Source organism: Camelus dromedarius, chromosome 11, assembly GCF_036321535.1.
Source record: "Camelus dromedarius isolate mCamDro1 chromosome 11, mCamDro1.pat, whole genome shotgun sequence".
NCBI lineage: Eukaryota > Metazoa > Chordata > Mammalia > Artiodactyla > Camelidae > Camelus > Camelus dromedarius.
In genome coordinates this window covers 14917854-14944075 of record NC_087446.1, presented here as the reverse complement: position 1 = coordinate 14944075, position 26222 = coordinate 14917854, and the positions used below count along the sequence as shown (strand labels likewise).

Sequence of the window (26222 nt, the reverse complement as noted above, 5' to 3'; positions counted from 1 at the left end):
TACCTCTAAAGAGAACCCAGGAAATAAAACGCCCCTTAAGTGACTTTAAAATGAAAGTTCTTGATTTGAGCACAGGAAACAAAATCAATGCGCTCCGATAGTCCCTAAGGTCAAACCGAATTTGAAGAGTGAGCACATAAATGGAATTGACTAAGCTGGCTTATATATTCTGCAGGTTCAGGATTAAAATTCCAGTCCCAAATAACCTTTTTTTTTTTTTTTTAGTTTAGTTCAATATAAGAATAAAAACTAATTTCTAGTGCTGTTTGTTATTTCTAGTTTCATTGAACTCTTCTCTTTCCCTATTCCTCCCTCCTCTCTCTGCCTCTCTTATTTTCTCTCTAATACACACACACACACACACATTTATGTTCTCAAAGAATTTCAAGAGACCACAATGAATGATAAAAGGCATTATTGACATCAAACTACAATATCCGTGGATGTGGATGTGATATGTGAATTCAGAAAGTGGAGAGCAATAGAAATTAACAACCCATTCCTAGAAAGTAAAAACAGACAAAATCATGACCGCTAGTCTATGCATTGTTCAGACATTAGTATTTGCTCTAATAAAAGCTGACTTGTTATGTTAGAAATAAGCTAAAGCAAAAGTACTTCTGTGTTGTTTTTGTTTTAAGACGCCTGCTTTAAAGAAACAGCCAGGGTTTTGTTAACAAAAATGCTGGCAGCTGTCAGTCCTCCTGGCCTCCTGCCTTTGCAGAGGGAGGAAGAGAGAAAAAAGAAGTTGCAGGAGATGACAAGGGCTAAACAGCCCCTAGACAGCTGGGACCTGAGTAGCATCATTACAGAGATTAAAGACTGCAATGCTCAAATTGCTCTAACTAATTCTGAACTCACTCCTGGAGCCTCCTAGTTTGGGGCCAGCAGATAAGCAACGCGTTATTTCTGAGTGCACTGTAATTTCAAGCTGAGAGTACGCCAATCCTGGATTTTAAACATTGGAAATGGAGACTAAATATATTAAGAAGAAACAGTTGACAAGGCATATACATGTGTGTAATTTAAATCTGGCTTTAAAGAAACATTTTTGTTCATCATCATTTGCTCAGTAATTTAGATTGTTTAATCAATAACTTAATTAATTAGCCATCCAGCTATATACTGTAAATTTCATTTTTAGTAGCTTATTTTTATAGTCTGTAGAATATATATCTAATTTCTTTGGACTTTTGGTCTAAGAATTTCACATCAACGGTCTATGCTCCGTCAAAGAGATCTCTGTTGCAGTGACTGAACCAAAAGTCACCCTATGTCCTGGAAGGATGCTCCCAGACCCTAAGAGGCTGCAGTAAAAAGTACAAAGTGACAATGAATTAAGTGTCAAATAGTAATTAAACTAATACTGTATTTCTTCTCAAATCAAGTTCCTAATTCAAGATGAATTAAGGAGAGTGAAATTGGACCTTGCAATTTAAAAGATTTTTAATAATAAGACTGGTGTTTACATCACTCATTTTAAGTCCACTAAAAGGCAAAGGTAAGATCTCAAATAGCCTAGGTTTAGAGAATAAGAGAAAACCATATATTTCCAAAATAACATTTATAAACAGGTATGCAATCTTGTTACTTATTCAATTGTAAAGTGCACATTAAAGCTATTTGATACTGGAAATAATGAGATTCCCCTTTGTTTTTTAATCATGAAATGTATAATTATTTTTTAATATTTTCATTAATAAAAAATACCAACTGAAGATGTGATGTCCATTCTGAAGATTAAACAATATTCTGCTTTTCAAATAGCAGTTGCTCAATCCATATGTCACTCAAACATCTAACCAAAAATCACAATGTAAAATGAACTTAAAGTGAGACTTTATCTGAATCCTAACTACTAGTGTTTAGCAACAATAAATATCTATTGATCAGTATTAAAATTTAGTAAACATATCTTGGTTTGCTAGAGATGTGATTTTTTTAAATGGTAGAAAGCAAACTGGCTATGTAATTCTAAAAATAAAATCTAAGACAATGAATTTCAAAAATAAAACTTACCTGTTTAAGACAATGTAAGTTATACATGATATATTACTTCATGCTTCTGGAGAAAAATAGAAACAAAACTTTGCCTGGTCATAGGGGAATTTCAAAAGGCCATGTTTAAATTTAGCAGTATTAAGTCATTAGCTAGAGACTGATCTTCTACATTTTTTGAGAGAAGGACACTGTCTAATTGTCTAATTAAGGGAAAAAGGGCATTAAAAGAAATAGAGAGGAGAAAAGAAAGAAAGAAAGAAAGAAAGAAAGAAAGAAAGAAAGAAAGAAAGAAAGAAAGAAAGAAAGAAAGGAAGAAAGGAAGAAAGGAAGAAAGGAAGGAAGGAAGGAAGGAAGGAAGGAAGGAAGGAAGGAAGGAAGAAAGAAAAGACTGGCAGAAGACACAAGGCTCAGAAGAGTGAGCTATATTCTTACCCTAAATTGAGGGGTAAAAAGAAAAATTCTAGCCAGAGGCAAACCCAATTTAACAAAATTACAAAGAGTTTCCAGAAGAGAAGGTGTAATTTTTTATAAAAGACCTGTGTCACTATAAAATAAATGATCTTAACTTATCAGTCCCAGCCTGGGGACCTCCTCCTCCCCCTCTTCATCACCACCACCAATAACAGCAGAAAATACTAAGTATTGGTTCATTGCCTATTGTTGACCTGACGCTAAAAAAGTTTAAAAATAAAGCTAAAGAAACCCTGGCGCTCATGTGAGATAAAAGATCAAACAAAATAGCTGCAGTGAACAAAATTAACAGTTTTATCTCTCTTTTAAAAAAAAATTTACACTTTTTTTTTTGGAGGGTGGTATTAGGTTTATTTATTTACTTATGTATTTTTAATGGTGGTACTTGGGATCGAACCCAGGACCTCGTGCATGCTAAGCACACACTCTACCACTGATCTACATACACATATATGGGGAGGTACTAGCGCCAACTTGGTTTTACAGTTTTACACCCTTCCCCAACCCAGTCTTCTCTTCCAGACTAGAAGTGCTAAGGAATTTTGAGACCAAAACATGGTCAAGCAGAATTATTTATGGAAAGTTTAATGGGAGAAGCAGAATTTGATTTGATCCTTGAAGTAACTGCTGTGTGTGTGTGTGCACATGCCTGTGCAGGGAATATTATATTTATGGTGCACAGTCAGCAGTTTTTACTCTATTCCGTAGTTTAAGGACACTACAATAGGCCATTCTACCACTTTCAAAATGCAGAACAATAAGGTAAATTGGAGAACTTTAAAATCTGTTTATAAGAAGTTTATTGTTAACAGGAACGCTAAATCCTACCACTCTAATTCAGACACCTCTTGGAGGTGTTGCACACGTGCCTACATTTAAACAGTTCCAATAATATTAAATATGTGCGTCATTTTGTCCTGAACTGTTTTTGAAAATACACTGCATTTAGATTTTTGAAGAATAATGTAAAGGCTTTTCAGAAAAGTAAACAAAGTGAGTAAAGACACAGAGTTGAGAATCTCATGTGGAAAAGGAGAAAGCCACTATAACTTTATTCATTCATTCATTTAACAAATATGTATTAAATTTCCTATTCAAGGCCAGATAATGTTTTGGGAATAAATAGCTGGCAAAAACCTAGTCCCCAGTCTTAAAGAATTCAAAAGTAGAAGAGAAAGTACAAGAGAAAGACAGATAAACACCTAACTGTATTATAATATGATGGATGTTATGAAACACAGAGGACGAAATGATTAATTAGTTCAGAAAAGGCTTCACAGAAGAAGTGACATTAAAGTGCGTTGTTGAAGGATGAAAGGTTACTCAGATGAATGTGGGAAGCAGCTAAAAAGGGCAAATCTAAGCAGAGAAAACATGAAAAAAAGCTAGTCTGCTTTTGAATCCTCTGTTATCAGGTGGAAGACTTTGGTCTTAATAAATAGGCAGTAGCAGGCATAATAACATAATAAAAGTAATGGCTTAGGAAAATTAACTTATCTGCAGTATACAGGGTGGCTTGATGTATGTCGAGACGGGAGACAGGAAGTGGCTACTGATGAATTGATGTATGTACAATAGTGATGATGCATTACAACAGGTGTTGCTGAAGGACTGTTGAATCTCAGAGATATTTTGAATGAAAAATCAACTGACACTGATGTCTTGGTCCCCTTAGTGGGTGATGGAGAGGAAGCACCAAAGAAATAACTACATGGAATGACTTGATGGAATTTTCTTTAAAGGTGTTGGGGCAGGTGGGGGAGAGCAACTGACAGAAACGGAGAAGTGGAAAAAATTTTGGTTTGAAGGCGAGCTATAAAGATCCGTTGTAGACATGTTGCAAGGAAGGTAACAGAGAACATTTAAAAAGCAAGATGGTCCAGGAAATTGAAAGTCAAAGCCTAGGTCTAAGAGAAGGAGCAAGTGCTAAACAGCTTTTGGCAATAAATAGCAATTTGTATAGAAACATAAATGGGGTCTCAGAAAGAATCAGCCCTTTTTAAAAATTATTTCTTACAGTATTAGCATTTCCTATATTGGTATTGAGTAATACATGTGAGAGGAGTTATTAAGAATTCTTAGCACAGCATTAGATACACCAGAAAAAAATAAATTCCTTGATGTCTCAAAGTGGCCTCTGCCTGAATGTGTCTGATCTGAATATGCCTGATCTACTCAGAGTCACGGAGATGAGCGGGAAGAGAGGATGCACTGTTGGAAGGGAGGGCTGTCGGCAAGTTCCTATAGAAAAGCTGACTCATTTTAGTGAAAAGTAATACCAGGCAGACACTTTTGTCTCTTGTCATCAGAAAAGAAAGAAAAAAAAATCAAATAATCTGAATCGAGATCAAAAAAAGTCAGATACATCAAACCAGATGAAGAAGATGAGAGCCAAGCCTGAGCCAATTCAAGTGGTGGTGAGATACTCACAGGCATGAAAAGACTGGAAAATAATCCTCAGGGAAGATGTGGGTGACATCAGAGCAGCCACAAGGACTCAGTTTTCTAGAAGGGTGGGTCTGAACATAAATGGCTCTGCTCTGGTAGAAAAGACAGGCACACTTCCTCTAGGTTAATGAAAGGGTCCTAATGAGGTGAGAAGCCCCATAAAAAGACCAGCAGGACCCCCAGGCAGGGCCACTACTCTCCTGCCAGCACCATCCAGTTCCTTGGCCCACAGGCTCTATCTCACTTTTTGCCTCTGAAATGGCTTACTTCTAGGAAAGTGAAACTTACCCCTAAAATTCTACTGGTTCCCTGAGCTCACTCCTGATTGGTTATTTCCTTCACTCCTGATTGGTCCATTTTCCTAACTTCTGATTGGCCCATTTGTAGTACTTCATTTGCATGAAGCTCACTCCTAATTGGTTCGTTCTCTCCCTCCTGATTGGTCCATTTCTACAAAGCTTGTTCCTAATTAGTCAATTTTTGTTATACCTTATTTACATATGATGTTGCAAAGTGTAAACTGGCAGCCTATAAAAGCCTGTGTAAACCTACAGACAGGGTCCAGAGCTTCGAATGTTAACTCCTCTGGGCCCGCTGGTGTAATAAACCTGAGTTCTCCAACCCTCTGAGTGCTGCTTGGTCTCTCGCCCGGATCCAGGTTGCTGTCACACCAAGCTGTAACACTGAGCTGTAACACGTTTTTCTGTAACACTAGACTGGAAGAAAAATAACCGCCACTCACTAGCTGTAGGACTTTGAACAAGTTACTCAGTCTTTTCAGACTCTCAGCATCCTCACCTGTAAACACACGTGGTTGTGTAATTTCAGTAAGATAATACTGAGCACCTGCTATATCCCAGATGGTCTGCCTAGTTCTGGAGATAAAAAGACAGAAAGACGTGGATCCAACCTTCAAAGATCCTATACTTGTAGAAGGACAGACAAAGATGAAAACAAATACTAAAATAGCACCTGCTATATGTAAAAATGGACATAGGTTCAGAACAGAGCAGGACTACACAGAAAAGGCTGAGGTTTGTTCTGCCTGGAAGGAAGAAGGAAAGCTTCTGAACTGGTCTAAGTTTGAGTTGATTCTTTAAGGATGATTTGAGTTTTCTAGGAGGACACAACAGAAAAGGGCATTTCAGACAGAAAGGATTATCTAGGAAAAGTCATAGAAATTTGAAACAGCGTGGCCTATCTGTGGGACTCCAGGCAGGGAGTATAATGGGTAAGTGGCTAGTGATTAGGGCATAGAGAGACAGGAACAAAATCATCCAGAATCCTCCACGCCAAGTTAGGAAGCTAGAATTAAGTGACATCGCCAGATCTACATTTAGAGGGATGACTATGAATGCCAGAAAGTAGACTAGAGTTTGGAGCAACTTGAAACAAAATAGGACAATACTGCCCAATCATGAACAAGGAGCACATAATATGGGCTTAATCTTTGTGATCACAAAGTATACCAATTAGTTCTCAAAAATTTAGTTCAATTTTGTGATGACCAATGGTGATCAAACAAGATATTTACTTTGGATTTCCAAAAGGTATGAATTGAATGTGGATTCAGACGTAAGTATAAACACAGATACAGAAGTAAATATGTATATAGATACACATATAGATAACCAAATAGATGTCAATACTTCCTTTTTCAGTATTTTCATTTCTTTATTTAAGGTACTGTCTTGTCTCAGTTTTTAATGTTGACAATATCCTCTTGGATACAGATAAAGGTACTCTTCTTATCCATGGAGTCAGCAAGAATGCTCTGAAGAAAATGATGTAAACAATGCAATCTAATTCCATACATGTTTACTGATTGTGTACGAAACCTCTGTATGTTCGAGACTGGGAAACAAAATGCATTTGGGACACAGTTCTTGCCTCCAAGCAACTCCCAATATGATGAGGAAGACAGATACATGTACAACTCATTAATGCTATTTGATGGGTAAAGTGTTTGTAGCCAAAGCACTATAGGAGTAGAGAATAGAGAGAAAGTTGTGCAAAAATGCTTTCAGTGTCTATGACCCTGTTGATTCGACCTCAACTGATCTATTAAAAAAAAAGAAGAAATAAGATATGCCATTTATATTTCATGTCTCTGAGAATCTATACCACCATGAGATAAAGACTTTTAAGATTTCATAGGTACAACAAAATGCCACATGAATCACTACTAATCTGAACCCCTTGCTGACACAGGACTAGAACAAGGGATATAGTTATACCTAGCACTGCGCATTTTGGCTGCTTCTCTCTTGTTCTTCATGATTTATTCAAATCATGACAAGTTAAAGGAGAGGAATACAATCAAAAATTGAAATGAGAAAAGCAAACCTACTGGGGAAAAATATTCTCAGGTTTAATTTATGTGATATGGTATCTCTGTGACTTGGCAACGCTCATCTTTTGTAAACACACAACACAACGCCATATTTGTAAAAATTAGAAATTATTTGGATTCTAAGTTTCCTAAAATATTAAAAGAATTTGACTATGTCAGTCATTTTTATCTACTTCATCCTATTTCTCTAAGATTCTAAAATGTCCAAAAGCATTTCAAGCTTTACTCAGTTGAAAGTTAGCTAGGTGTACTTGTGAAATACATCATTGTTTAGCTGATTAGTTAACACTTGATAGACTGCTAAATCATAAGAATAAATGAAATAAAACCAAAAGCTAGTGAAAATAAATTTTGCTCTATATAGTCATGTTCTTAAAAAATAACATTTCAAAATCGCATGTTTAAAATGCACACGCATAAGACATTAATAATCATTCTTACGTGCAGCTTGTTAAAGCAGTCCACTTACATTAAATTCAAAGTTAGGTAAACACACACATATACAGTAGGCATTGAAGAATAATTTTAGAAAGAATCACCGTTAACGCCTACAATGAAACAAGCACTGTGTTAAAATTTTACCTCTGTATTTGTTCCTATAACCTTCTGCAGAAAGTGGTACATGAACATAATAATCCAGGCAGATCTCTACTGACATAACATTATTCTGTGATTTCACACAAGCTTCACAATAAGTAACCAAAATATGTTCTATATGTTCTTTTAACTGTCAACCACATTTCATCTACTGCCAAGCCACAAATGCTCTAAGACGCCTTAGTCAACCCAGGAACTAAAAAAGCAATTATATCTATAAGCCTATTTAGATGACTTTATAAGCCTGTCACAACCCCAAATAACTCCCTGCACAAGTTTTTATGAACTGTTTGAGAGTATTCTCAAACATGACTAATACAGAGAAAGTGGGTTACACTGTGAATCTCTTCAATGACTACTTCCTTCGGCTGCCTTATGTTTTGTTTCTAACATCCAGGCTGAATGTGTCACCTCTCATGTTATCCAAGAGGTGACACAGCTACGGGAAAATGAAACACAAAACGTACTGCATTGTATTTAACTAAATCCTGAGCCTTCTTCATATTTACTCAAAAACCTTAATGATATAGCAGTATTGATATGGCAGAAGTTTCAATCAGTTAGTCATTTACATATTCATTAATTATGATAATCCTGGGTTTTACAGAACAATCTTGAATGTGCTTCAAATAATGTCAATCACAGTAATAATTATGAACAGGTTGTCTAATTACACGGCTCATTCTGATTCTAGCAGACCCCGAAAAAAATCACAGTGAACAACCACCATATGCTGTGTGTTCTTAAAATGTTCATATCATTTAGCTTCCCTTTATTTTTTAAGATTTCTTGACATTTTTTTCCTTCTGTTTTCCTTCAAACACTTAACCAATGGAGTTTTATATATTTTTAATCTCCATATCCTTTTTAATTCAATGAGTGAGGTCCTATGTAGATACAAAAACTGTTATAATCTTTCATAAATGATCTGTTGACCTTCATTTCAGAATTTTAACTTTTGGCCAGACTTTTACTACCGAATACCTCACAGATGCTATACTTTGGGTTAAATGCTGAGAAATGATGGTAAAATAAACAGTCCTTAACCTGATGAAGCCTACTGTCTACTGGGGGAGATTTACTTCCTGCCCGTTGCTAGCTACCATGAACTCATACTCAATCATCTACATGTCACTTCAGGATCCTTTCTGTAGAGAGATGATAGTTTCTTCATCTTTTCAATAATTTATCTCTACTTTGGCAGTAAGAATCTTCCTCTATCTCCATGCTTAATTGTTTTGACAAGCTGGTAAGTCATTTCGATAAAATCAGACTTGCTAATCTTTTCTGATAGTCACACACTTGTTTCTCACATCCATCACGAGAAGTCTCTATGTTTTGCACACATTAATAATAAGCTAATCAAGGCACTATAATATTTGACTGATAAAATATAAGTCAGAGTATTTTTAAATACATACTGACTAATCATCTTAAATAAATTCAATTTTTATTTAAATCCTAACGGAAACCTTCTTACACCATTTGGAATAATTCCCCAAATAAGGTAATTAACCCCCAGAACTTATTAACACGGTTATCACGTAGTTAATTCATTTTATTTTATTTTAATTTGCGAAATAAATAATAAATCAACTGACCCTAATTCTGTAACAAAATTGTTATTAACTTAATGAAATGTATTAAATAACACATTTTTGTACTTTAATTTCAATACTTAGTGATATAAATGGTCAGTTCATTAAATAAGGTAGCCTAATAAAACTCTGCATTAGTTGCCAGATCATAGAAGCCTGCAAAGGTCCAAATAAAATAAAAAGCATTAATTTTTCTTCCAAATTTGAAAGATTTAGTGACCCATAGCAAACAACTCCAGAATACATAGAGTGTTATGGCCCAGAAAGTTAACCAATTCAGAAAGGACGTTTCGTATTTATTCCCAAAGCTTACGTATTATTATATCTCAAAATCAACTACCATAATATTCATGAATTGATTGTAAAACGAGCAATGAAAATCTTCACAATTCAGGGTGCAAAATCTGGACTAGCAATCCATTTCTAAGTGCAAAAATATTAAATTACCATCATTCCAGGATCATTCAGAAGTATCATGTGAAGGCAATTTCTTTGCTCTTATTAATTTTTAATATATGATTCACAAGCTATTCCAAAGGGGAATCATTTTTGGTAAAGTTGGTACTATTATACTTAAGTATAATATACCTAACAGTAATAATAATATTGAGAATAAAATAATGAGAATAAAAATTTGACTCTTAAAACTACAGCACAGGGATTTCAGACATATTTTGAAGGTAGAGAGAATCAAAGTCTTACAGCTATTAAGTGTCAAGAGAATCAAAACTTCAATCCACGGGACAGGCAGAACAAAAGGACTCGCACTTCATTCCAGGAAACTGTAAAGCAACAGCACTGTGACAAAAATAATTTAATTAAATTGGTAAAACAGATCTATGAGACTCTGAGGACACTGATATTTGATATTCATCTCTGCTCCCCATCTCTCGCAAAGAACTAGCAAAAATTGAGCAGCCAATAAAATGTTTGTTCTATATTGAAAAAATGAACAAGTCAATATAGATTAATCCCCGGAAATAATTTGTCAACTGGGGACCAAAAAAATGCCAACAAAATGCTTAGCAATGAATAGAATATCATTTTGTCCTGAGAAGCCGAAGTATGTTCAGGCCTGGGAAGTGACAAAACACAACAGCTCTCAAAAGAAGCCAAAGAGTCCAAGAAAAGCTCCTTATTATCTTAAAAAGTAAGGTAAAGAAAATTTGTTTGAAAATTTTCATTTTCAAATTAGTCTTCTTCAGTTGCGTATTGCATTTAATCTCCTTCAAATTGGACTGACTGTGTGGATAGTTAGGAAGATAATGTAATCAAGCCAAGTTTTGCTCTGAAGGCGCAAACTAACCTTATCCTTAATCAAAAAACTAGGGAAATAAATAATATCTAAATGAAAATATCCCACCATACCACCACCACCACCACCACTACACCCAAGAGAACAAAAGTCTTTCTTTTTAAAGGACTTATTTTCCAAGCAAAGCTGAAGACTTAGGGGAAGAATAGAACTTAACTGAGCATAAAAAAATAAAATAAAAATCTGAGCTAATATTAGAGAACATATTTGAGCCATGTAATATAAAAATAATAATAGGTTGCTAAGTGTTCTTCCTGTTCCATCATTTGGCTAACCCTGTGAGATTTAACTCATTAAATTTCATTTTCCAAACATCTATGAATATGAACAGTGTGACTGAGGTTATGTATCTGTGTTTTTGAGCTCATAACCAGAACAACTTCTGACAGAGACTTGGTTGGTCAACCAAAAGCCACCACCTCAAAGAAAACAAAAAAACAAAACTCTACATTGACCTACACCTCTTAACTGAAGCTACCACACTAAAGGGAAAACGCAGTATATATTAAGAAAGTAATATGTAGCAGGTTAGTACTAATATTACCATGAGGTTTATTTAGTCCATAGAAATTGGAAAAATGAATGCCTTATTTTAAGTACTTGAGAATTCTTTGAATGAATTGATAAACAGAATGAATTAAATGTATGACTGAATGGAATGGCAAAAAAAGAAGGGCAGCAATCCACCAAGCTAGTGTATATAAAATTAATGATCACAGCACTCAAGAAAGGCATCTCTGAACTATAAATAAAATATGGAGAAGAGAAAATAAAATGATTAAAGGAATTAATTGGGCACAGGTGGGTTTGAAGTAGAGCAAAGAAAGCATTTCCACATATCTTAATTTTTAATGACAAATATGACAAAAGATGACACTCCAATCATTAGAAGGGATTTTATTTCATCAGCGCCAGGGAGAGGTAAAAAGCTAAAGATATAAATAGTTTCAAAAGGGGCTTACTTAAATTTGCGAATGGTGGATCCACAGAGATTATTTAGCTCAATGTCAAAACGTGTTCTACTCAAAGTCATCTTTTTGGATTCATAGCTGAGGAGAGGCGCCTGAGTGGTGGTAGTCTAACCATTACCATACTCTTAGACTCCTAAGAAAAATGGTAACAGAGAAGTGTACTTTCAAGTTACCTAGCAGAATGTCTTTCTCTGTTTCACAGTGAATCCACACATGTAAAGTGTTTCACGGTTCACAGCAAATGCGACATAAGTCTTCATTATTTTAAGTGTTATTTTTATTTATTTTATTTTACTATTTACTATTTATAATTATTATTATTATTAAGCGTTACTGGAGTAACTGAGGCAAAAATCTTCATCAACCTCAAATTATCTTACTGCTTTTTTGCTTTCTCTTGATGGGAAGCTCTTTACATTTTTTGATTCATATCACTTGAACTCACTACTTTCATTTATCACATCCTTGTCCAGTAACATCTTAACAGTGCTAAAGTAACCTTGATGAAAAGGAAAAAAAAAAAGGGTCCCATAAAGTGCTACGGACTGAGACAGTCACTCCTTGCTCAGAAATGAGTTGTGTTCTAATGTCCTTTAAAACATACAGCTGCCTGGTTAAGGATGATTAATAATTAGAAAATTAATGATTATTCTTTGGCTGCCCTCTCGGTCCCCAACTTTCCTTTTTGGTTGTACTCATGTTACAGGTCTTGCAGAGCAAATTCTTTTTAACACATCTGGAAAAACACTGAATAATTCATGGTGAACAGTTCATATATCATAGGAAGATAAACGTTTCTACCAGCGATGGTCAAAGTGACAGATTAAACTGGTATAATCTGCTTTTGCAAATAATAAATATTTGAGAACAATGATGTCAAACAGAACATTTCCTTATTTTGGTATAAGTTTTTGGCATCATCGCTTTTTTTGTTTATCAAGAAACGTCTAACCATTTTTAGCAAGTTGGAATATTTTGCTTACAAACTGCTCTTCCATAAGAAGGGAATGAATGGGTTAATTTTCCCTGCAATATTTCTAGATATGAAAAGACAGCATAGCATTATTGTTAGGCTCCAGATTCCGCAACGGTTTTCTTCTTAGAAAGTGTCTAATCCTATCAATTTATTGGTTGCTTTTGAAATTCCTAAGAAGATGCAGGAAGACCTTGACACCATGCAAACCTGAATATGGCCTTTGGAAGAAATACTTTCTTCCAAAGGGAACGCTCATTTATCTTTTATCTCTAAGTTTAAAAATATACAAAACCTGAAACACTTAGTGTCTTTCTGAACGTCAATGGCTTTTTAAAAAATCATCCTTTAAGAACATACATGAAACTTCAATTTGCAGCTTTGTTTCAAATTTTAAAAATTCATACAGAAAAGAAAATGGGAAAAAAAAAAAGAAAAGAAAATGGGAGGTACTGTAACTAAGAAAGCCTCCCAGATACATACCTGAACATACAGAAGTATATGTGAATATATGTGAATACTAATGAATTACGTTTGCTTTTCTTCTCTTTCTAAAGATACCTCACTTAATAAAAGTCGGTCTTCCATTTCAATCAGCAAATGAAGCAGACTTTCATTTTCTGAGATTTAACACACCTTGAAAACATGCTCTTTAAAAGTCTCCATTTTCCATACAACTGTGAGGCCAAGTCTCGTTTCTTATAAAAGAAATGCAAATGTAAACAGAAGTATGACTGTATTATCTGTACTTCAGTTGTTCTTTTATCCTCAGAAAGGTATCTGTGCCATCAAATTTCTAAATCAGTTCATGTACATCCACAATTAACAAATGCTCAGCCTTACTCATTCTTCTTCCTAACAGATAATCCCTCCCAGAGCTACCAGCTCACCAGTACAGGAGTTTGTAAAATGCACAGAATTGGTCCTAAAAGGAGGCGATGTCAACACAGTGAGTTATTGTGTTGCTGTATCAGCCTTGGGGAGAGTATCTTTAACACGTTAGTATAACAGAAGTAGTGCCTGTTTTCACTGTTCCTCTTTGCTAGAAATTCTTAGCATCTCTTCAGTCACCTTTAGATGGACTCCAAGTCTCTGGCCTGCTTCTTAACACTGGCATCTTTTTCGGATTATTTTGCATGCTCTTTGAATGTTAGTCTAACACTCAGTGTGTTGGGTCTATGACCATCAGAACTTCTCCTACACGGACTCAGAATTCAGACGTGGCCGATGAGACCCACTAACGCTAAGGAAAAACAACCCATTCTCCCAGAATAGACGGCCACAGCTCCCCAGGTCCTCTCAAATGAGAAAAAAATAATTTTTTCTCTTTTCTTAAAAAAAAAAAAAAAAGAAAGTCGATGTTTTCAGCACAAAGAGCAATTACTTTGCAGAGTGGTTAGGAGGGAAGTATAAGGGGACAGCCCAAAGAAGTCCATTTTAAAGACCGTGACCCCCAAACGACCCAAGCAGGCACTCCTTCTGCTTTTCTTCTAGACTTTCAATGTAAATGTCACTTTTAAGCTACTGACAAGGATCGAAAATTCCATAGACCCTTGGGATTAGCCATAGAAGCTTTTAAATTCAATCTGTGTCATTCATTTGAGAATAAAATCTCACCAACCAGTCGGAAACAATTGGATCACCTTCCAAATTACTGACTTCTCAGGAGTAGAATATTGTATGTGGACTTTTTGTCGTAATAGACAAAATACAATTATATGGAAAATCATTTATATGTGTGTACATATACATATACGTATTTGGGATTCAGTATTTATAAGTTAAGATTTTAAAATAAATATTTAATTCCCAAAGGTTCATCTCTGACACCATACCTCCCCTGGACAAAAAAATATATTGATATTGACAAATTACAGGCAATAGGACCAATATACCAACAACCACTGAAATGAATATTAACTAACTTTGAGAAGCACATGAAAGCATTTCCCCTACAGATGCTAAGTCAAGGACGGACTTAAGAAATGAACAGGTAAACAAGTAAAATATGAACCAAAACTTTTGTTTCTCTCTATTTTTCTATTTCCCCATCTCTGAATGTTTAGAGTGTTTATTATTGTTTAGAATAATTAAGCAGTGTATCTTAAAAAAAAACAATTGAACTCAATAAACTCTGTGTATATTTCAGTTCACCAAAGATTTTCTCAACTTCTTTTTGAAGCAAAATAAAATAATTTAAGAAGTAAAGTGATTTTATTGCAATGCCTATTAAATTTAGCAGGTAATTTTTGCTGGAGCACATTAAAATGATACTGAGTCTAATGGCAGAATTCATTTTTACTATTTTAGTCCTGCCTATGATAAAAACAACTGAGAATATTTATCAAGGTTTTGGGCAATAAACTTTGAGATATCCTAAGTATTAATATAATGAAGTTTATTTGCATGATTCTCTATTAATAGTTATCTTTATGCCCAGGTATGTGTCCTCATAAAAATTTAAGGAGAATTCCCAGTCTGCAGACTTTATCAGTGTACAGTTATTGCTGTGTGAAGCGCCTTAGCATCCCAAACTATTTAATAAAAGAACATACACTCATGTTTAATAATTCTCATCTGAGCAGCACGTCCTTACAAGGCTACTTTCAGGAAACTAAAGGAAACATCTACAATATAGATACAAATTATAGTGAAAAAGCTGTGCAATATCCACAGGGGATATGATTTCATCTGCATCGGCACCAGGTCTGTAAAATAAGGAGTTCTTCATGGTTGTATCTTACTATTCATCCTTTTCCTATATTAAAACTCTTTTTATCATAGACTTTTTCAAATTAAAATGATCAAGAATTGTTGAAGATATTAACTCTGCTGCACGAATCTTTCCTTTCTTTTTCCCTTGGAGGAAATACAGTAAGATTTAATAAGACTGCTATCAATAGCATACAGTAACTTAATGCATCCAATAATGTCGCCATTAACAATCAGCTTTGATAAAATAACTTCACGCAAAAGGAATACTCGCCCCATGAAATCTCTCCCCAGTCCTGACCTGAAGAAGTTGCTTCTGATGATCTTGACACTTCTGTTCAATGAATGAAACCTTGCACGAAGCTTATGTTCCTATAGAATAGTCCACATTGCCAATATAGTTAAGTACTAATTTGGTGAGACTGAGTCTAAATACAAAGATTGTAGAAATTTTTTGTAATCTATACATAGCTATTATAAATCTAGGGTGTCGAAATAGATTACTAGGGTTGGAAATGTTACGGCTTCTATACATGAAATCAATGCCCCTTTCTAATGGAGCATTCATTATTTTCCAGGTCCGCGATGCCTGCTCACATTTGCATAGCGGCTCATGCATTTCAAAGACCTCGCAAGTTACTTGATCTTCACCAAAATTATGTGTACTTATGCAGTCAGTGGGATTGCCTCATTTCTCAAATGATAAGGATGCGTCAAAGAAGTGAAATCCCTTTCTTCGAATCTGAATTTCTTCTTTCCGATCCATTCCCCTGATCTTATATCATACTACCTGTAAAGCACCATATCTATACAACGGTAGGTAAACTTGATTCATTTTGGGGGGAACAAAAACTTCATAGTAGTTTTTATTCCATGTAGCATTCTTAACGTAAAAACTGATTATCTCGGTATCAGAAACTGGCTGTAAACACACACACACACAAACACACACACACACACACACACACACACACACAGAGGTAAGATTTTACCAACAGTTTTACACGCTACACAAGTTTACTCGCTTAAATCAGAACAAGAGCTTTCTGAACAATACTAGTTAATTCCCGGCTTCTTTATTGCTGTTCTGTCGAAGGTAGACTGTCCCTGGCAAACTGAAATTGTATTTCATTGCCTAAGCCTTGGCGTCTAAATAATAAAAGTACTGTTTTTGAGATTAGAGGCAAAAGAGATCAGCTTCCTGAATCTCTTTCCTTCTGACACAAGCCTGGCGTCTGGTTTTTCTATTTTAGGCTAAGTTCTAGTGGGGCCCGCCTTGCTCTCCCAGGTAAGCTTTCGTGCACACCGCAATAGGATGAGTTATTGCTGACACAGCCATCACTCTTGTTCTTCCCAGTATTTCTTTCACCCTTTTGCTGATGCCATTATGAAAACCAGTGCTGACACAGCCTTAAAGTCACTTAATATCCTCTCTTATTTATGCGGCTAACTTAGTCTTAAAATTTTGTTTGCAAAGAAGCTATTAATGATCCATGGAGGAGCAATTTGTTTGGAGTTTCTTATAGGTTTTTATAAATTTAGTATAGCGAAGTACTTTACAAACGAAATTTTAAAAGCTACTAAACAAGTAACAGCAACCAAAAATCAGAAAGTATTTATAATCATCTTTAAAAATCTGAACATAAAGAGACATCATAATAAAACCTGCTTTCACTGTTGCCTAATTAATTGTGAGGAGTTTATTCTTTCATTTCTCAGGTTAGTCCATCACTAATTTCCATTTTTGGTTATAAAGGATGGATTTATATCTTACCACCCCAAGGTTTTTATAGTTCCGGTGCATCGTCGTTATTCTACGAAGGACAGAGTGTCAGATGTGCTATTATATTCACTTTCAACACTTCTTACAAAAACGCTCTTCCTTTATAATTTGAAAAATAATGAAGGAATACAAAAAATTATTCATAGACAAAATCCAGTATGAGATTGAAACCCGGGATATACTGCCATGTTAAAACTATCAAATGCTGTCAGAGAATTCTGTTGATTACTTTTTAATTCTCAGATACATTTTTATGAGTATGAACAGAAAGGCTATCATGGATAGCTGGATGAGCTATAAAAAAAAAAGGTTACCTATATGAGTAACATGTCATTTGTAATACAAACATCTTTTAATATAGAAACATAATGAAATTATGAATCAGTAATAATCCACAGCAATAATGAAAATTCAATGGAAATTTTAAACAGATTTGGTGACAGTCAACTAAAAAACCAAAATATATTTTTACAAATGTTTCAATAGCCTTCAACATTTCAGCTTTCAAATTTCATATTTGTTAAAAAACACTTTAATTAATATTGCATGGCCTTGATGATTTTTCTTCAAAGTTCTTTGAAGGCATTTTTAATTAATTTCAAGGCCATAATAAGGCAGTTCAAGTAAGATTTTAAAAATTGTATTATATATACATACATACCTAGGCACATGAGGCTAAGAAAAGTTAACTCATACATGTGTGCAAATGAACCATGTTGCCTTTATAAAATATAACCAAAGATGTATGATTCAAACATATCAATATAGTATTAAAATTATAACATTTCTTCTGAGATCACTTTTTTTACTCAGCAGGAGTTGACTGAATTTATGGTAGAGAAGTTCTATCATGACTTACAGACTTCATATTTCACCTTGGTTTAAACAGTATTCAAATCATACTTGTAATCATGACAGATAATTAGATAATCACATATTATTAAGAATTTAAACATCAAAAAAGAGTAGTGTAAAATAAATCCATATTGTGACCTATGCCATATCACAGGTGACATTTGAGCTTCTGGAAGTTGATAAATGTTAGTACTTTGCAACTTTTACGTAATGCCACTTAAAATAAATTTAAAATTGAAGTTCCAAAACAACATATACCCCGGGGTTCTATTTAATAACATAGTCGGTTACTGATTAAGGGAAGCTTATATAAAATGAAAAACTTACATTCAAGGACCTACAAAAATGACTCCTTCCCTCCACTGTTTTCCCCTAGGATGTTCTGAAACATCACTGCTTAAGGGACAACAATCCTACTTCAGGTTCAGAGGTACAGGTATGTTCCTAGAGATGGGGTCACTAAGCTGTAAGCTCTACAAAGTTAGCTACCTCTTATTAAGTCACTTAACCCTTAAGTAAAAACAAAACCAATTAAAAATTTTAGCTAATTTGATTTTATCACTATGAGAAACATTGTTTTCTTTTTTTATATATCGAAATATCCTATACTCTTAAAAAATTACTTATAAATTACTGCTACCTTCTCTGTTTTAAAGGATTATTTGTCTTTGTTATCAAATACTTTAATGTAAAATATTTCTATTAGAAAACTTATAGCATTTTGAAATCAATATATAACTAACCAGACGATTTAGTTCTAATAAACAAAGGAGAATTCTTTTGGAATACTGTTTGAATTTGGGGTTCCTTTTCCTTTATTGGAGATCAAAGTCTTTTTTCACGCATCAGCTGGTATTTTTAGTCACCTCTGATGATAATATAAGCCCAATGTAACCTTTCACTGGGAGTTCCAAACAATTAAAGTGAAGCCCACTTACCATGTTCCAGCCAGGGTAGAGGTAGTCTGTACCAACGAACTCAAAGTAGTGAGCAAAACCCTCCTTCAGCCACACGTCTTCCCACCACACAGGAGTCACGAGGTCACCAAACCACTGCCGTGACAAAATGAATGGGCATCAGATAAAATCAAATCTATCGCAGAATTATTTTATCCAAAATTAAACTATGTATTAGACTATGATGATCACAACTGGCATTCATTCCTCAGTTGATTCTGTGATCTTAAAATATGTCATGGCAGGACTTGATTTATTTGACTACTTGGGTGACGTTAGTTTTTAATAAATGCATTCAGGGAAGAACAAAAATAAAACGATCAAGGAACACAAAAAGAATATTTCACCTGGAGAAGAAAGGACTCAGGAGAAAAAAAAAAAAACCTGATGACAGCTGCCTTCAAATATTTGAAGACCTAGTATGTAAAAGAGGAATAGGGTTGGGACCTGGGGCCCTACAAAGGACAAATCAGGACTAATGGACGGAAATTAGGATTGGTGGACATCTGCTGAAAATGCAGGAGACCCTCTAACAGACTGAAATGGGGGAATGGGAAACACCACCTCTAGAGGCAGTGAGCTCATCACGGGGCGTAGCGAAGCATCGCTCTCTAGTGGCAGAAGCAATTCAGAGAAGATACCCACTGACCAAAGGAACTCAGGGCTTTTTAAGATGCTCCACATCTGACTCTCCACGATTCTATGATAATGAAGGGTTGGACCAAAACAAAACCAAAACAACAACAACAACAACAAAAAAAAAAACTCTTAAGATTCCTACAGGAAAAATAATGCTGTCATTTTTAACTGATGTTTTGATTAGCTTGTGAAGCATGACTCTGAAATCTTTGCCTAGGTGAGCAAAAGCGTAAAGGAATTCTTTTTTTCTTCCCTGAAAAACAAAACAAACAAAAACCACAAAAAAAAAAAAAAAACCCATTATATGCCAGGAGCTAACCCTAAAGACCTGGGATTCAGTGATGAAAGTCAGTGTCCCTCCTCAGGCAGCTGACACTTTATTGTGGAGGCGGGGATAACAAGGTGAAATAGAAAATAAAAAATAAATACGCAAATGAACAGTGCAGTTTCAGATCCTATTAAAGTGTGACAGGAATGGGGGAGGATGGCTTCAGCATCGAAAAGCAAAAAAGGTTCTCTCTAAGCAGATGACATTCGAGCTCAGACTTTCAGGATAAGGAGGAGCCAGCCAGCAGAAAGCCTTGGGCAAGAGGATGCCAGACAGGTAAGTAACCTTTAGTGTGAAGACTCTAAGTGGGAGTGAGTTACTTAAGAAACAGAAGGAAAAGCCAGACAAGGATCAGATCGTCGGATCACAGCTTTAGGAGCCAGAGCTAAGAGCAGGGGTGACTGAGCATTTCAATATTAATAATAAAGGATCCCTTACTGAAGAGGATCTCCATTCGAAATACAAATGGAGACACCTGAATATTCTGATGACCACAAAATAAATCATATTTAACATATTTTTTATTCTCCATCAGAAATAAATGTTTCTTCTTCCGTAACTTGAAAGTTTGTCTTAAGAATTGTGACAATAAACAGGTGGGGAGAGGTGGTAATGGAGAAAATAATTTGGCAGCAATGGGGGAAATTATTACGTGTTTCTCCCCAGCTTCTGGTTCATTTCCTCACAGGAAGTTAGCCCAGCACCACTACGCTGTAAGAAGAAAGTAACTTGGAAGCTGGAACAAACGAAATCCAGTTCAAGGAACCACGATTATCAGTGTGTTCTTATTTCAACAGGACTCTACCTGTAACTTGTTTCTAGGAACGTTCCAAAAAGGAAACTGCTTTTGCAACAAAGAATTGTAACGTTTAGCTGGAAACCATTTTTAGCACAATGGAGGAGCCCGGCTGTCTCTGCACCGGATCCCATTAAATCTCTGAAGCAAGGAACACATGTCCAACTGGGCCAGGGCGGCAGGTACATACACGTTCACTGCAAGAGGTGGACATTAGGCAAATAGTCATATCGGCTGGAACACTTTATCATTTTTTTTCCAAATGAGCAATTATTTATTATTTCATTTCATCCTCGTAGATGTGGCCTGTTACTCACATCTGTCAAGATCTATTTGGATCTTAATTCTATCAAACAAATAATCTTCCTTCCAAACTGGAACACTTTATCATTAAGTCCCTATTCATGTATTAGAATTTAGCCGTCCACCTTCTTTCCATGACAGCATTTTCCATCTCACTCTTTCTTAACTTTTTCTAGCTTTTTAAAAAGATTTGGGGTCTATAACAAATTGAAGTCATGTGACGTCACATGGAGATTTCTGACGTTTTCAGTTAAAAACCATCCATAGATTCTGGTAACCAGGACAAATACTGCTTTCATCAGCACAAACATTTATTTCCAGTATTTTTTTTTTCCACTGGAATCAAGATTCAAACAAGCATTGTGAAATCTCTGTCATACCTTCCCCTCATTGTAAGAAAGTGCATAAAAGCAAAATGAAGTTAATTTTATCTTCACTTCACGACAAAGCTGACTAATTTACATATGAATTTCTAAACATGCCAAGACAAAAAAATATCAATCATTGGAGAACAAAGAGTCTGTGGCTGAGTTAGTGAAAGACTTCCTAAGTGTCTGTGTGATGGGAGACGGGGAATAACAAATTGATTTCTGCAAAAGCAGATTTTGACATGTACACAAAACTCCGCTGCATCTTGCAGCGATGCAATAAATCAGTGCCGTCCCTGCACTTACCATATAACCACACCAATAATCACAAGAAAGCAAAGCAAGGTGAACACAGAACAGTGAGAGGGCTGGGTCTCCAAAGAGGCTGCTGACTGGCACCGCCATCTCGCCCCTCAACTAAACTGAGTGACAGTTGCTTATTCAATACGATCCCTGTGTCTCCTTGCGTGTGTGCTGTCATCTGAGAAAAACGGCATCTCTTCCAAAAGGAACTACACGGTGCACCATACAGAAATTAAAATTTAATTGGGAGGGTAACAACGTAGCTCCTAATCCAAGGATCTGACATGAGTCTACGTGTTCAATGGTTTGCAATTATACTTACACCTGATCCTTTTTCTCATACCTGGTGACATATCTCATGAACAATGACCATGGTGACATCCAGCAAATAAGAAATAGATGAAACACTGGGATCCAGCAGTATTCTTTGCTCCACAAAAATACTGAGTCCCCAGTTCTCCATAGCAGCATACGGGTGCTTAGGCACGGCTAAAAGATCTAGAAATAGAATAAAACAATTCCAAAGGCTTTAAGAAACATACCAGATTCTCAATTCATAGCCTACAAAAGTCCAGAAATCCTCATTAGAAGGAATACTTGCTCTTTCTTAGTCATTTTTTCCCCCTAAATTAAACTACCTGCCATTTTTACAGGACAGCAGAAATAGAGGCTATCACTCTGAACGCTGGCCATACCCATTCATCACAGTTCATTTGCAGACCCAGTGCTGCAGGAGGTTGGAAGTATCACCACCATGATTGATGGGCCTCCCCTTATAAGTTGCAGAAAGTCAAAGGAACCGAATGCAGCAGAAATCCACAGAGTCAAAAGGCACTGTGCCTTCTAGTGAAACTATATCCAGCTCGATGCAGTGAATACTGCACTTTTGCTTTTACCTCAAAATTTTTCAAGAGAAAACATCTCACATCAATTTAAAAATCTGACAGGTCCCATTTCTAATTGCTGAATTCTGACTTTTTTTTTTTTTTTTTGGTTTCTGTTAAAAATAAAATGTTACATGTCAATACAGCTTCTATACTGAAAACTATAATCGTCGAAGTAATGGCAAAAGGGCTGTTGAGGGACGCTGCAGGCTTTGGCTCTGGTCCCGCCTCCACCATTAACTAGATATATGACGTCAGTAAATCACTTACTTTCTCAAGACCACAATTCCCTCACCTATAAAATAAGATGATTGGACTTCATTATCTCTAAAATCCCTTCCCGCTCCAAAAATCTATGATCAGATGATGCTAAGATTTGTGCTGGGTTTTAAAAGGTTGTAGAGGTGTGTTATCAGCTTCTGGTTATGATGACACAGTACATTCATGCTTTGATGGACTCCCTCTGCTCCAAACACATAGCAATGATGAATAAAATATTAAAAGGAAAAACTAAAAATCATCTCCAGGCTTGAAAATAAACCTCTCCCTGGACCAGAAACGGTACATAAATGCAAAGTAGTGATTGCATGTGAAGCCACAGGCCTGCTGGGGTCTGGCTCCAGGAGCAGGCAGTGGCATCTGGGAATTGGCTCCAGCAGGATCCACTGGAGTCAAAGGAACCTAAGCCAAGCTGATGGCTTGTTGCCAGGGGCTGAGGTAGGGCGTACATGCTCATGAGAAGGGCTGAAAATGGCTGGTACTCAGTGCTTCTTGGGAAAGCCAGCAAGCAGCTGTATAAGGATTCAAACCCAGGCAACCTGGCATCATGTCCCCATGTAAACCCTAGAGTAACTCCCTAGGATGCTAAGGGGAAAATGGTACAAGAGTATTTGCTGCAGAATTGTTTGTGAGAGTGGCAAGAGAAAACGAAATGCGTTTTATCAAGATAGTGGACAAAGGAACTGTGTAATAGTTCTAAAAAGGCATACCATACAACGATTGAAATAAATGGTCTCACCCCTAGACTCTAACACTGCATGTACCAATACAGATAATCTGAAAAACATAATGTTGGGGCAACAAACAAGATGTAAAATGGCCCTCACCACAGACTACTTAAAAACCAGCAGAATAGTACCATAGGTGGTAAATGGATACTCACATATGCACACACACGCCCAGACAGGCAGTGCTGTGAAATGCACCTATAGTCACACACACACAGGAATGAGAAACACCAAATTCAGAATTACGATGGCTTCAGGAAAGAAAGGAGAAGGAAGGGATGAAGGATGGTCTTTTAGGTTTCTGGACCCAATTTCAACACATGTGTATGTGGAGGGGGGCTGCTGCCCCACATCACCGATAAGCAATTTTTGGATTCCAGCAGAGTGACCTAGTATTCAACTCAATTCTGACACCACCTACCCGGAGACAGAATCAGATTCCACAGGTTAGGAAGTCAGTTCCAAGTCAGGTTGTTACCTTTGCTTCTGACCTATGGGCTGAAGACTGGCAGTTCGACCACTGCCACCAAATCAGATGCCAACTGAAAGTCCAGGTGGTTATCTGTACTTCTGACCAACTGGCTGTAAATCAGACGTTCCCAGGACCTCCTCCTTGGTTGGGTTTGATTAATCTGCCAGAGCAGCTCACAGAACTTAGAAACATTTAGCTTCCTAGATCACCAGTTTATTACCAAAGGATACATGTGAGGAAGAGCCAGATGGAAGAGATGCATAGGGCAAGAGACGGGGAAAGGGTGAAGAGTGTGCCGTTCCCCCCAGATTTCCACCTGTTCACCCACCTGGAAGCTCTCTGGGCCCCTTCCTTTTGGGGTTTTATGGAGACTTCATTACAGAGGAATGGTTGATTAAATCATTGGCCTCTGACGACTGAACTCAACCTCCAGTCCCCTCTCCAACTCCCCTCCCCAAGGTCAGGGGGTAGGACTGTAAGTTCCAACCCTCTAATCACTCACTAGGTTGGTTCCCCTGGCAACCAGCCCCCATCCTGGAAGAGTTCTGAAAGTCACTTCAATAACATAACAAAAAACAACTTTACGGCTCTCCTCACTTAGGAAACTCCCAGAGTTTTGGGGAGCTTCCAGCCAGGAACTCTGTATGAAGACCAAATATATATGAAAAATCTGAAAGACCTGAATATATTTCTTAGAAATCACAATATCACAGACAGTCATATGTAAGAGATTTCAAATGTGTCTTTAACATTCATTTTTTTAAACCTGATAATGGGCACCTGGGTATTATTTGTAATATTATTAATTGTTTTCTGTGTGCCTTAAATATATCATAATAAGAAAAAAATTAAATGGTCAGCAGTCTAATAATATAGTTAATTTTCATGTATTCATGACTTCAACAAACATCTCAGCATTTACTATGTCCTTAACTCTGAAGTGTATATTTAAAATAAGTCAAGTGTGGCCCCTGTTTCCACTGCATGGGAACTCGACAGCTTAACATGAGAAATAAAGAAAAAATTAAAAGTGCTGTGAAAGAGAAAGAAAACAGATCTGATTGGAGACGTTCTTTTTTTTTTTTTAATTGATGCACAGTCAGTTACAATGTGTCAATTTCTGGAATACTTCTCAGCCATAAAAAAGAATAAAGTAATGCCATTTTCAGCAACATGGATGGACCTAGAGATTGTCATTCTAAGTGACGTAAGCCAGGAAGAGAAAGAAAAATACTTTCATGGTGATGTTCCTAAAAGAGACAGTGTTTGAGTTGGACTTCCAAAGAGAAGTAAGATTTCGACAGGCAGACAGAGGTACTATATGCATTCATTTATACAAGTATGTATTTACTGAGCATCTCCTTTGAGCAACAGAAGCACTGTTCTACCCTCCAAGCTCCTCATTCCCTGCTCTCATGGCTCTTATATTTACATGTGGGTGTGTGGAGGAGGAGGAGGTCAATTAACAATTAGCAAATGAATGAAAGCAATTTAGTAAATGATAAATGCTATTTTAAAAAAAACACATAATAGAGTAAGGCAATGACTGACTTGTGGGGTGTTGTTGGGTCAAGGCAGACTCTCGAAGGGAATCACAGCTCACCTGAGGGGTGAATAACGGCAGAAGCCAGCTGTCTGAAGATCTGTAGAAGTGGGTTGTCCTAAGAGGGGATGAAAAACACACAAGCCCAAAGGAGGAAATAAGAGTGGCATATTGAACAAAGAGAATGAAGGTCGGTGCAGCTGAAGCACATAGAGTGTAGATGCAAGGAGTGGTACAAAGTATAAGTACATAACAGATAGACTTCTCTCTACTTAAGATTGCACCTTTAATGGAAAAGAATATGAAAATGAATATACGTGTATATGCATGACTGGGACCAGAAACTGACACATTAACTGACTGTACTTCAATAAAATAGATAATAATAATAAATAAAAGAATACATCCAGCATAAAGAACAAAAGAAAATAAAGTATAAGACTAACAAAAGTACTGTAAGATCTTTTAAAGAAAATAAAACTATTTTATTGAAACACACACACACACAAAAAAGATTATGCCCTGAGAAATTCCGTAAATATGAAC

At 36.2% G+C, this 26222-nt stretch overlaps 1 protein-coding gene across 1 annotated transcript in view; it reads right to left on the bottom strand.

Annotated features, from left to right (window-relative positions):
• Positions 1-26222, bottom strand: part of TRHDE (thyrotropin releasing hormone degrading enzyme) — a 330639-nt gene that overhangs the window by 130469 nt on the left and 173948 nt on the right. The window contains exons 4-5 of the mRNA XM_010988214.3: positions 22114-22268; positions 19016-19129 (exon numbers count right to left, since the gene is read on the bottom strand). Of these exons, the coding sequence (XP_010986516.3) occupies positions 19016-19129; positions 22114-22268 (269 nt within the window). The remainder of the gene's footprint in view (positions 1-19015; positions 19130-22113; positions 22269-26222) is intronic.